Source organism: Cuculus canorus, chromosome 15, assembly GCF_017976375.1.
Source record: "Cuculus canorus isolate bCucCan1 chromosome 15, bCucCan1.pri, whole genome shotgun sequence".
NCBI lineage: Eukaryota > Metazoa > Chordata > Aves > Cuculiformes > Cuculidae > Cuculus > Cuculus canorus.
Window position 1 is genome coordinate 746544 of NC_071415.1, and position 13998 is coordinate 760541.

Sequence of the window (13998 nt, forward strand, 5' to 3'; positions counted from 1 at the left end):
CAGAATTGCAGAATGGTTTGGGTTGGAAGGGACCTTTACAGGTCATCCAGTCCAACCCTCTTGCAGGAGCAGGGACATCTTTAACCAGATCAGGTCACTCAGAGCCCCATCCAACCTCACCTTGAATGTCTTCAGGGATCGGACCTCCATCACCTCCTTGGGCAACCTGGGCTGATGTTTCACCACCCTCATTGTAAAAAAATTCCATTCTAATACCCAGTCTAAATCTCCTCTCCCTTAGTTTAAAATCATTACTCCTTGTCCTGACACAACTGACGTGGACAAAAATGGACAAAATCCATCCCCAGCTTTCCCGGAGCCCTTTTCAGTACCAGGAGGGTGCTTTAAGATCTCCTCGGAGCCTTCTCCTCTCCAGATTGAACAACCTCAGCTCTCTCAGCCTGTCCTCACCTGGGAGGTGCTCCAGCCCCCAGATAATTCTGGTGGCCCCCCGTTCCCTAGCTCAGCCAGCAAGTACAACATGAGACTCTTAGAACCGTGAGGAGCAGCCTCTACAAGGATGCACAAAGACACTGGTCCCCCAAGACGTGGCGCTACACAGCAGCTTCCCCAGAGCAGGGCGTGTTCCTCCAGACTAAAGCCCACAAGACGGAAATGATGGCCAGGGATCAAACTGACACATCCTGCAAGCAGAGGGAGGAAACACTTTCATGTCATCATCAGGAACTGCCCAGTTGACACCATGCAGTGAAGCCAAGCCTCAGGGAAGCCAGTGCTTCAACAGCTCATCCATCCCAGGGCTTTTGGCATTTCCATGTGTAACCGGCCTCTCTCCTCTCCTTCTGTCAAGCCAGGTGCTCAGAAGAGCAGTGGGATTTCAGTGCAGCAGCAGGCATCACATGCCAAGATGGGAGCAGGAGCTCGTTATATCCAGCCCGTTTGCCTGTGTAGCTGGGATGCAGCAGCTTTAGCAAACTAATTTCAGAGTCTCCCCGCTGAACTCAGCGTGCAGCTCACAGACAATCTGTTCTAGGCCTGCATTTCACGGCAGTGAGGTCAGCTGTTGGACGGAGGAGCAAAATCCTCTGCAGAGGCTCACAACTCACCCAAGAAGTCTGGGAACAATAAAGCGGGAGATGTCCTTTTGTAAATTGACATTTCAAAGAAAGTCCTGTTACAGCATCCTGGCTCCTTGGAGGACCACGATGAGCAGCAAGGAGTGCAGAAGTGGTCAGGTCAAAGGAAAAAAGTCAGGAAGAATCCAAAGCCTTTGCAGGAGACTGGTCTTTTTAACTCCTTGCCTCTAAAAATCCTGAGAAGATCACGTCTCAGTAGGAAAAGAGCGAGCACTGCAACGTGGCTCTTACTGGAAGATCTCTAGGTTTTAACAGAGTAGGAGTAAGTAAGGAAGGGTAGGTGACTGCACAAAGTACAGTTCTTCACCTTCATGCTTCTCCAACCCCTTCCACACCTCGTCACCCCTCCAAAGACCTCCATTGCTATACACAGCCTCAGCTGATGCACACAGGAGCCAAGCCCAGGTCACGTTTTCCTGCCAGTCCATCTGTTTATATTCATCTATGCTGAATTTCTTTAAACAGGTTGGTACATACACTATCACTGATCTCAGCCGAGAGAAAAAAGCAGTTCAGCTTATCAGCTGCTGCTTCCTGCTCCCAAAGAGCTTGAGAGATCGATGGGCGCAAAAGGTACCTGGGAATCCTGGCAATGGCAAGGAGGGGAAGGCAAAAGAAAAGCATGTTAAATGTTCACTGCAGGCAGATAACTTATACATTTGCTGTAGGCTCTCATGGGTGCAGATGCTATCTCAATGTCAGCAGTACTGTGTGTTCTTCTAGCAAGAGCTTCCTTCTATTTTAAAAGCCATGAGAGAGAACATGCAAGTATTACATTTTACAGACTGCCAATGAAAAAAAGTACCCGCAGCCAAACACTGAGTGGGAGATTACAGGCTCTGCCAGGAAAGACAGACAAGCACACACTGTTTCACTGCCGGAATGAGCTAACCATACTATGGTAGGGTGGGAACTTCCCTAGGGAGCTCTTCCAGCAAGACAACGCTCACCTAGGGAGGCTGGACTGCTAAATGGAGAGGGACACACTGCCTTACAGCACACCTTCACCCAGCGGCAGCTCAGAGAGCTCACAGCCAGGGAACCAAATAAATAAGGAAATAAAATCCCCCCGGACCTCCATGAGCAAGATAAATGAGCAGATTTTCATCAGCTCATGAATGCTCTTCTCTGATCAGAAGACTAAGCAAGGGAGGTGCTGCTGGCACCACGCTGCTCTGCTCCCTCAGCGCCCAGGCAGCCTCTCCCAGCACAGCGCACAAGCTCTCCCCTTGGAGCCACGGCTCTTCTGGATGTTCCCACTACAAACCTGCCTTCACACGCTCCATAGACTCCTTTCTGGAACAGTCTCTTGCTGTCTCCATTAAAAATACTTGCAGGACCCAGACTGATCAGGAGCAGGAGATGAAGCTGCAGCACAGCCAAGGGAAGCACCTCAAGAGGGAGGAAGCGCAGGTCAGTCTGGGATACACGGGGCTCAGAACAGACGTCAGGCTGGAGCTGCAGGGAATTGACCACCAGCACTGGAATAAAGCTCTGGCAGAGAGGGCTGATTTTGCATCCACTGGGCATGAGGGAGCCTGAAAGACAGGCCGTGAGTCTCTGCACAGCACTGGTGAGGATACGAACCACAAGTCCCAGGATGCTCGGAGGACAGGCAAGATGAGCCAAAAGGCCTCAGCCCCTGGGGCTGCTCCAGAATCCATGGGAACTACAAGGAGACTTGTGCAGGGAGAAGATGATCCCCTCCCTTTGTCACTTAACACACATGGTGAGTTACCGAATGCAATATTGATGCACGATTAACTGGTACTGTTCAGAGGCTCCTCTCTGGGTTAGGGACTGGAAGGAACACCTTAGAGCAAAAAGTGTCTAATCAAGGCACTTAATGACCTTGTTGGTAGTAAAAGGCTTTTTTCAATTCAGACCAGAAAAATATGTTCAAAGCAGAATCACAGCACACATCTAAAGGTGAAGGGACTGACCCCAGAATCTCATCTCTTCCTCCAAGACGATTCTTGGAGCAGGACTACCACCAGATTTCCTTTCCAAAACTGAAATTCTTGGCAACCTTAGCAGTTTGCAGTTGTATTTCTCTTCATGCAAGACTGGATGCAATTTCAATCTTGATAAGGCAGCGCACAGCTTCCGCACACCACACCACACTGGGCTGGGCTAAAGTAGGGCTACAGATCCCTAATGTTTCTCTGTTTGCCCGTCTCTCTTTTTCCCTTCCCCTCATAACACGTGCAGTGTACACAAACAACAGCTTCAAAGCAAGACTGTTCCCGTCACTACTCAAGTCCCAGAATACTTGGAGGGGACAGGCAAGATGAGTCAAAAGGTCTCAGTCCCTGGGGCTGCTCCAGGGTTACCACGGGCACAACAAGGAAGCTTATGCAGGGACAAGACAATCCTGATCCTCTAATATCTTAAAACACATGCATGTGGAAAGCAAACAGTTTTCAGCTTCCAGGTAGGACATAGGGAGCCTGCAAAGATATTCTTCCCCACCACAAAACACAGAACCCAAGGAGATCAGGCAGTGTCAATGAACAGATGTCCTTCATGCTATTGAATGCACGTAAGCTCACGTATACAAACCTGATTTTCTTGCACCTATACATACGTGGGACACCGATACTGTGGGATGACCAAGGGGCTCTGCCAGTTTTGTATCCCAGCACCAAGCACCAGCAAGGGAGGATCGTATCAGGAAGACTGGCCCTATACAGAGTGCCTACAGAGGAGCACAGAGCCCCGCACCATGGCTCTGCCAGTCCCAGCGGTGTATTTGTTCCCCTAACACGCAGCTGGCTGTGCAAGAACCCACCCAGCCCCAAGGGCTGGGCCCACAGCCCACTGCCTGTGCTTGCAAAAACTGAGCTAGCGAGGTGGATCACAGGCTCTCCATGAACTAGCAGCGAAGCTTCCTTCTCAGTACAGTCTGTGGGACATCAGTAAGCATCTCTAATTGAGCAGCAGATAGGAAACAGGTACTTACGATCTGCTTCTGTTTTAATGGCTTCACGGAAAAACTGCCATCAACGTGCTAGCAGGAAAAAAAAAAAAGGGAAACGTGTTAAACAGCTGAAGTGTAGAAATGAAGAGCAAAACAGCCTCAGGATCAGAGGTTACCTAAGGGGAGGGTGGCATACGTATAACTGAGACAGTCTGAATGGCAATCGCTCCCAGCAGAGTTAGGGGAACGGGGCATCTATCAGAGTGCTCCTTGTCTGCTCCAGTGCAGAGCCAGCCAGACTCAGCTCAAGTTAAACCTGGTTGCAGTGGGTTAGAGAAGCACACCCCCCCCGGACGCTCTCAGGCTGCGAGCAGTCCAACTGGGTGCAAACACTTTTCCAGCAAGTCCAACAAGACTTGGCAAAGCGCGGGTGCTAACACCCTAAATGCCGTCCCGTTAGAGCGGTTCAAGAGCCCCGAGAGGGCAGGGGGCTGGCACGAGGCTGAGAACAAGGCTCGTCTGTTGGACGGAGACAGAAATAAGTCACGCATGCTCCACATTGCTATCTTCAGAGCTGCAGCGACCACCTTGAGCCTTCCATTTGCTCAGAGGTGGCAGTCACAGCTGGAACGATTCCATATATACCTGGCGTCAGAACCAGTGAGAACAGCTTGCTAGTTCTATTTTCTCCACCAGCTGAACAGAACCAAACCAGCTCCTCTGCCAGAGTCTAGAGAGCAGGCAAGGAGATTCAGGGGAAACTCCCTCAGGCGCTGCTGCTGTGAACAGTTGCAGCCGTGCCTCTCTTTTCTAAAGGAGTTTGGAAGGAAGAGACAACATTGCACCAAAAGACAAAACAATCCTGTTTTCCAGGCAAACACGAAGTGCCAAGTTTCTGCCTTTGGAGAAGCTGCAAGACCAGCCTACGCAGAGCGTCAAGGTTACTGTTCTGATCTTAAAGATACGTATAAATAGCAAGTTTCCAAAGCCTGCTGGTCTGTGTCACATAACCATGGAATGCTTTTGGTCAGACGGGACCTCAAAGCCCATCCAGTCCCACTCCCTGCCATGGGCAGAGACACCTCCCACTGGATCAGGAGCTCCAAGCCCCATCCAACCTGGCCTTGAATACCTCCAGAGACGGGGCAGCCACCACTGCTCTGGGCAACCTGGGCCAGGGCTTCCCCACCCTCACAGGGAAACATTTCTCCTTAAAATCTCAAATAAATCTCTTTTTCAGCTTAAAATCATTCCCCCTTGTCCTGTCCCCGCATTCCCTGATCAAGAGCCCTTCCCCAGCTTTCCTGGAGCCGCTTTCAGCACTGGAAGCTGCTCTGAAGTCTCCCCACAGCCTTCTCTTCTCCAGGCTGAACAACCCCAACTCTCTCAGCCTGTCCTCGTACAGGAGGTGCTCCAGCCCTCAGATCATCTCCGTGGCCTCCTCTGGACACTCTCCAACAGCTCCGTGTCCTTTCTGTGCTGAGGACTCCAGAACTGAACACAGGACTTGAGGTGAGGTCTCATGAGAGCAGAGTAGAGGGGCAGAATCCCCTCCCTGGCCCTGCTGGTCCCACTGCTTTGGATGCTGCCCTGGACATGGTTGTCCTCTGCACACACTCTGGTTATCATCAGCAGCACTGTTTATTAGCAAGGACTTCCTCTGGATTTATGGACCCACGCTTCAAAAGCTGCAATCATTTTAAGGATGGGGAATGCATTTTAGTCAAATAGGGAGGAGAAAGAACTCAACAAGCACTTTGCCCTCTGACTTTTTTATTAAAAGAAAGATTTTTATCTTGTTTTATGCATTCAGAGGAAGATGAGGAGTAAGAAGTGGCCTCGCCAGACAGCATCTCCCTCTCACAGCGCACACAGACTAGAAAAAGACGCAAAGTACTTTAATTCCTTGAGCTCAGACTTGGACATAATCCAGCACTGACAGAACAACCTGAGCAGGTTTAGTTGGTTCCCAGTTTTGCTGCTTACTTCGTTGTGTTCCCTAAACATTAAGGGGGATTTAGTCATCACCTTTGTGCATCCACAGAGCTCAGAGGTTCTTAACAGTGGGTAGAATTTATCTATAAACCTTGAAATCTTGCTCCCAAAGCTGGAGCAGTTCAAGCCACTTTCCAGTCTCACAAGACAGAGATTTCCAGAGCTTTCCTTCTGCCCTCATGAAAATACATTCCCGATACGTGTGTACTTTCCTGCTTTCTGTAAGGTGCTCTTACCAAGTGCTGGCCACAGGATGGGACAAATCCAGGTCCAAGCAAGAGCTCTATTCCCTGACCACAGAGGATGGGCTTAATGCAACAGCACTGTGTTTGGATACTTGGAAAACAGCAATTAGAAACACTCCTCTGCAAGTAAAAATCACACTGGCATCATCAAACTCAGAGATTAATCTGAAACTAGCTACAACCAGAAAGCTAAGAGGGCAACAGGCAGAGGAGCAAACCTCGTGAGTCCCACAGATGAGGAAGGTAAACATGGGTAGAATACTTTCAAATCAGGCTGCAACATGCAGGAAGTCAGTAGTCTCATCTATTTTTTCTCTCCTCAAAAATGGCTGATGATTCATTTTGCAAGGCTACGGAGTCTCCATCTACAGCACTTTCCCACTGAGATGACAGATGGGCTCCGAACACTGCAGCCCTCCCCAAGGACCTGCTGCCCACACTGTCCTCTCCCAGGTGCCGCTGAACAACGACTGAGAGATTCCAGTGTGTTTTGTTTTTCCAGATCAGCTGGAGGAGAAAACCAGAAGAATAACACCCCTGCCCAAGTCCCGGGATGCTGACACATCTGTAATTGCCAGGAGCAGAACTATCTACAGAGCCAGTGCTCAGAGCAGCCTTTCTAGCACAGGAAAACTCATTTTCTGCACCTATAAAGTTGAATGAGAAAAAGCAACCTAGAGCACTTAGAGCACTTTCCAGCCAGAGGGCTTCCTTACGACTGACTGTATTTCCAATGCTCTCTGACTCTGCTTGTCACCATCCACATCATCCACCTGGGAGGAAGAGAATAAGACCTGACAACTTGCTGAGGGATACAGCAGGAACCGAGCTGACTGAGAAACAGAAATCACCCACGTGCCAGGCTGGAAATCGTGAATTTCTAACAGCACAGCACTGACGCCGCTCCCCTCTACATGCCCAGCTCTGCTCCACCACCTCTTGCCTCACCTTAGCATGTCACTACAAGCATCACTCGCCCAGGATATGTGTCTGCAGCACGACCACAACCAGACACAACACACTGCAGTTACGGATCACAGGACACAGAATGGCTTGGGCTGTAAAGGGCCTTAAAGCCCATCCAGTTCCATCGCCCTGCCACAGACAGGGACACCTCCCACTGGATCAGGGATCAAAGCCCCATCCAACCTGGCCTTGAACACCTCCAGGGATGGGGCACCCACCACTGCCCTGGGCAATCTGGGCCAGGGTCTCCCCACTCTCACAGGAAAACTTCTCTTGCTAACGTCTAATCTAAATCTCGCCCCTTCCAATTGAAAGCCATTCCCCCTTGTCCTATCACTCCATGCCCATGTAAGAAGCCCCTCCCCAGCTTCCCTGTAGCCCTTTTCAGTACTGAAAGCTGCTCTAAGGTCTCCCCAGAATATTCTCCAAGCTGAACACCCCTATCTCTCTCAGCCTGTCCTCACATGGGAGGTGCTCCAGCCCTCAGATCATCTCCATGGCCTCCTCTGGACTCGCTCCAACAGCTCCATGTCCTCCCTGTGCTGAGGACTCCAGAACTGGACACAGGGCTCCAAGTGAGGTCTCACCAGAGTGGAGCAGAGGGACAGAATCCCCTCCCTGGCCCTGCTGGTCCCACTGCTTTGGATGCAGCCCAGGACACGGTTGGTTTCTGGGCTGTGAGCATACATTGATTTCACCACTGTGTCCAGAGTCTAGTTATCATGGGAACAGATTCTGTTATCAATGCTTGTGCACAGTTTGCCTTAGCCTGGCCATGTATGCAGCAGTCAGCCACATCAAACACTACAAAAAGTAGTGGAGCTCAAAGTCTTTACGCAGGATGTATCCTAATTCTTTAAAAGGGCTTGGTCCTATGTGTAAACTAAGGCCAAACAACAGGGTCTGGACACAGCAGATCCGGTTCTGCAAAGAGACTGTGAGGCCTCAGAAAGCTGCACAGCAGTAGCCATGATCCACACCTACCACCTTCAAACACCCCAGCCGCTGCGGCACACCCTGTCCCCACACACAGGAAACACCAGCTACAATTAGCTGAGTGACCAGCTCAGGCACAAATGATAATTATGGGCTGTGCAGGAGCTGCTGCGAGCAATTATTTGTACAATAGCAGTGAGGAACCCCAGTCACAAGCCAGGACTCCATTGTGCAAAGTGTTATATTAATACAAACTAATGACCTATGGAATCTTTTACGTGTACAAGGACACACGCACAAGGAGAGGAACGGAGGGAACAAAGAGCTGATTTACCTTTTCAAATGCAGCCAGAAGAACATGAGCATGACCCGTCACCTCGACCACCACTGCCAAAAAGGAAAGAGCAGTCTTGGTTAAACCTCGACAGCAGCACAGGTATATACCTACCATGAGCTGAGTTTTAGTCCACTTATGATTTCTAAACTGCCACCTGCTCTGTTTTCGTCTCCCTTTGCAATTTAAAGCTTTTCTTATCATATCATGAGGTTGGTTCATCTCACAAAGCCCTGCTGCACTCCGTGGTGGGTCCTACATGGCCATTCCCTTATAATCACAGGCGCTCCAAACCATCCCACTTTGTTTCTAGAGGTCAGAGAGGGAAAGTAAAATGAAGTGCTCAGTGGATTCTGCTTTCCCCTAAAATTCCTGGATTTAATTACCTGAATTTATCACTGAGATTAATAAACCCATCTGGTTTAACAACAATTGGCAGCACTTCCAGCTCTGGTACTTATCACTTTATTTCGCTTGAATCTGACATGCCAATAAAACATTTATTTCCCACAGCAATTTTGGACACAAACACCTCTGTCCAGTTTTCTGATTTTTTCCCCAAAGACAAACATCACATCTTCTCTCTTCCAAACTCAAGGCTTCCCTCTTAATCCAACGGCATTGAGAAGGGGCTGTCAGAGGTTTCTGCACTGCGTTCATGGCTCCCTCAGCAAACAAAAACACAGCGCAGAGGTACAATCCCAGTCTCTCTGGCTGAAGACGCTAAGGTTCTGCTCAGCTCCAACTGGCTGGACTCTTTTGCTTAATCATGTTCAGATTCATCGTATGGAAATGGGAGACAGAGGTTGTGGAGGAGTCACTGAGGGAAGGGAAAGGATGTAACCACCTCACCCTGCCTGGATCACCGAGTACCCCGGCTGTGCTCAGCACTCACAGAAGAGCTGGCAGACACCACTATCAGCTCTGTGCCAGAGAGTTGACAGCTGAAGGAAGCAGCTCCTGTGTTATCTAAAAGGGAAAGGTGCTCTACAGGTTCGTTTGGGCCCCCAGAGATCACAAGAGGAACCATTCATTGGACTACAAGTGCAAAGATCACGTTTGGAAACCGCAGTAGGTGGGAGAAGAGGCCATGCCTGCAGATTTGATGGGCAACTGAGACTGGTTCATAGAATCATAGAATCACTAGGTTGGAAAAGACCTTTTAGATCATTGAGTTCAACCATTCCTATCTGCCACGAAACCATGTCCCTGAGCACCTCATCTACCTGTCTTTTAAACACTTCCAAGGATGGTGACTTCACCCCCTCCCTGTGCAGCCTCTGCCAGTTCCTAACAACCCCTTCTGTGAAAGATTTCTTCCTGATATCCAGTCTGACCCTCCCCTGGCACAGCTTGAGGTCATTCCCCCTTGTCCTGTCACCTGTCACTCCTCTGAAAGGACGTCACAACCTCCTTTCAGGCAGTTGTAGAAAGCAATAAAGTCTCCCCTCAGCCTTCTCTTCTCAAGGCTAAACAACCCCGGGTCCCTCAGCTGCTTCTCGTAAGACTTGTTCTCCAGCCCCTTCACCAGCTTTCATGACAATCTGGGTGCAATCAGGAACATCACAGCATGCAGAAAAGAGGGCTAAAACTGGGAATTCATCTGCTTGCTTGCTCCACTGCCAGCCCAGAGCAAGGCTGTTCTAGCTCACTCCACCAGTGACACTCAGGTCCCTTCCCACAGTTTGAGCAGCCAAGAGAGAGCAGGCATCTCTTCCCTTCCCTTCCCATCCTCCGTAGCATTCAATGTGTGTGGCTGGAGTTGCACATTCTGCGCGGCACCTTCCCTCCTCAAAGGGTTTCTGTACCATTCCCCGAGAGCAATCCTGCTGGCAGGAACAGGAGAGGGCTAACACTGCAAACTCGCATTCTTCAAGGCACACCATCATGTCCTGGCAGAATTCAGTCCAAACCAACACCTCGCTGACTGCTACTTTAATTTGCCATTCAATCTTATTTAACACACGCAGTTCGAGGCCAGCTGTGATTTTCCAGGTGCTCCAAACACACAAGGCCAGCTCTTTCCAGTCCCATCAGTTAAAAAACAGAACGAAAACACACTATTTCCTCAAATCTTGCTCATGTGTCACATATTTTTGAGCTAATATTCTTTCCAGGAGAGGATTTAAAAGGAATTGCCTTTCCAGGTTATTAAAATAGATGACAGTACACTGTTGGCTAAGGCTGAGCATGGTATGTGCATAAATGCATGCTTCCCTTGCTGCCTCCTGTTCTGGTTTTGGTCCTCTAGCCATGGCCAGCATCAGAAAGTACAAATGCCTTGCCAAAAGCTCCATAAACACAGGAAGGTGGTTTATATTTATCGTCGAGAAACATATAATACATCAATCTTACTAACAGAGCCTGAAATCACTAAAAATAGATGCACTTTAGAAGTAACTGCCTTTATGTTGCACTGTGCTTTGTTAGTCACACTTTAAATTGGTTCATCCAGTTCTGTTTTGCTCTGCTTGGAGGGCTGGAAAAGAACGCAATGAGCTTCTGGGCACTTTCACATCTATAGCATAAGGAACTGAGCACAGTGACTGCACTGAAGAATGCAACCAACAATAGATTCTTTTTCCTTTCTAATTATCCTTACATTTTGCACAAAACCATCACAGGATGCAGCAGGGAAATGCTGGTCCTGTGACCACAACAGCCCCCAGTTTGAGGGAAAACATGACTTCCTTGTACCCTTTTCATTGCTGACGCCCAGAATGAATGCAAACACAGAGCCCAAAAGCGCGTTTCCCCTAAGGGAAACACTGAGCGAGGTGAGCAAGGATCTGGACACTTGCTGCCTCCCTCTCAAAGGTTATGCTGTTTTATTGTAACCAAGCAGAATTTTAAACAGCTGAGTGAAGCTGTATTTGGATGAACAGTGGCCTGAGCACCTTAAAGCAATTTCTTTTCCTCTGATCATTCCTTGGCCCACCCTACAGTTAGCGAGAGCTTTGATGAAGGCAAAAAGGGGAAAAGACCAGCTCCCTCCTTGCCTTACAGACTGCAAATGCTCAACTCGAAGGGAAAGGAAGTCATTTGCTCCAGTTTGTGCCTGGCACTGGTGGCAGAGCCAGGAGCTCTTTTAAACACTATTCCAGTGCTAAATACCTGGGCGTTTTCTACAGGTCCTTGAAAGGAGGTTGTAGCGAGGTGGGTGCTGGTCTCCTCTTCCAAGTAACAAGTGATGGGATGAGAAGAAATGGTCTCAACCTGCACCAGGGGAGGTTCAGACTGGAAATAAGGAAAACTGTCTTCCCTGACAGAGTGGTGAAGCCCTGGCAGAGGCTGTCCAGGGCAGTGGGAGAGTCTCCATCTGTGGTGGGGTTCAAAAAACATGTAGACATGGTGCTTCAGGACATGGCTTAGTGGGCATGATGGGGTTTGGCTGATGGTTGGACTGGATGAGCTTAGAGATCTTTTCCAACTTTAACAATCCTGTGATCTATAACCGGGTGGTCCGCACCATGTCCCGAGGACAGGACTCGATCACACAAGCAGCAGTTTGTATGATGCTTGGAGGTCTCAGAAAAGCTAAAAACTTGAAAATACTGATTCTGTATCCAGTGTGTATTAGCAATTCTCTAGTGCAGGTGACTTGGTGTTGGGATGACAGTTGGACTGGATCAGCTTAAGAGGTCTTTTCCAACTTTAACAATTCTAGGAATCTAAAAAATTTAGGCTATTCTGAAAGCATGTTTTTATCTAAGAACACATGGTTACCTGGGCCCTTTTAACACAGGGAGGTTAAGGTGAACTCCTGAAATATTTTTATACTGGAAAGGCTTCCCAAGCCTTTGCTATGGGTGAAATGTTTTCCTCGCTGCAGAAGGAGGCCTGTCCTGAAGGAGTCACACAACCCGAGAGAGAACTAAAGGAGACCAGGGGAGCAGAGCACCACGCTTACCATCCCCTTCGTCCACCACTGCTCGGATGACCACAGGGAACACGCCACGATCCAAGTCAAAGTTCAGCTGAGTGAAAGGAAGGAGACAAGGTTAGACAATTCACACCAGGCTGGCCTGAAGACAATGCTCAAGATAATATTAACATCAATGGAATGAAGGCTCCTTCTGACAGGCCACCAGCCCCGGTCTCAAATGGACACGACTGAGCAGGAGGATTTAAAATTCAAACACCAGCTTTTAAAGGCAGTCAGTGAGAATAACTACAACATCTATACACTGATGTGGCACTAAACATTGTGGATCGCAAAGGAAAGGATCTCTGTTTGGATTTTATATGCTTTCTAATTCTCACCAAGTCATACACCTGGAAAACAGGTCCTAAGTGATTTGTAGGAGGACAAGCTTCTCAAAATACAACTCGTGCCATAGTTTTGCTTATGTATGGCAGGATACCCTGGTTATGGCACAGCAGGATGAGTTACACTCCCTACACCACAAAGAAATACCAACTCTTGCATAACACTTTGGAAGATATAGAGAAAACCTGTACAATTTCAAGCTTGGACAACTCTTCAAGGAAACACCAGACTGATTGTCATCTCTTGGCATGTCAGGAAATTCAGGTCCTTGACCTTCTAATGGACAAGAGTGAAAATTTAAAATCTCACTTGAGTCCAAGAAAAACAAACTCAATTTCTTCCTTTGCCCTGCACTTCATTAAAGCACTTCAAAAGCTCTGTCATCTTACAAACACAAGAAAAATGCAACCCTACAAACACCGCACTGTGCCAGGAAGGGAAGTGGCTCAGAGATTGGATTTCTTTTTGTTAATGTCTTGGGGCTTTTTGGTCTCATCTCTTGCCAAGAGAGAAAAAGATGTCACTTCATCATGGTATTGCAGGTAGTCTGTTTTCGGACCCAATTCAAAGCACCACAGCACCATTCAGGTAGCGCTTTGGGGATTCTCTCACTTTTCTTCAGCCACAACATAATTTGCAGCATGATTTTTTCCAGCCAGTCCCTCCAAAGATGAACTGCCAAGATAGCCACAGCCACTGGCACCAATGGCAACCAAAAAAACACCCAGAAGGGAGGGAAGGTGACCCACACCCTGAGCCTTAACATAGTGAAAATGGTTCCTCCTCAAATTAATTACAACCGAAATGTTCATCGTGCAATGAATGGTCCACTGGGAGACATGATACCCAGGAGCCACCAGCCACGGGTGCCGTAGCCCATCACACACACGGCTGCGCCTCTGCCAAGTGCTTCAGGCACGTGGTTTGGACTGCAACCGCTCACCAGCTTTCCATGGGACGTGCCAGGGGGAGAGAAAAAGGTCATTCCGCTGCTCTCTATGGCTGCTGCACGTTCCTTGAGCAGGCTGCATGCCTTTGGGGCCACTCAGCTCCTGCAGTGCTTTCTAGAAGTGGCTCTTTGCTGTGTAACAAAGCTCTGCGTGCACACACACTCTCTCTCACACACACACACACCCCTCCCGTTCAAATGTGCACAGCTGATTGCAAACAGAAAAACAGAAAGCACGTGCTGGAACACCTTACGATTTGACCTGGCGAATCTTCAGACTTGGATG

The 13998-nt window shown here is 48.8% G+C and overlaps 1 protein-coding gene across 4 annotated transcripts in view; it reads right to left on the minus strand.

Moving 5' to 3' along the window:
- Positions 1 to 13998, minus strand: part of MGRN1 (mahogunin ring finger 1) — a 56396-nt gene that overhangs the window by 12486 nt on the left and 29912 nt on the right. For all 4 annotated transcript variants that reach the window (XM_054080346.1, XM_054080344.1, XM_054080347.1 and 1 more), the window contains exons 6-8: positions 12404 to 12470; positions 8494 to 8546; positions 4060 to 4107 (exon numbers count right to left, since the gene is read on the minus strand). In XM_054080346.1, coding sequence (XP_053936321.1) covers positions 4060 to 4107; positions 8494 to 8546; positions 12404 to 12470 — 168 coding nt within the window. The remainder of the gene's footprint in view (positions 1 to 4059; positions 4108 to 8493; positions 8547 to 12403; positions 12471 to 13998) is intronic.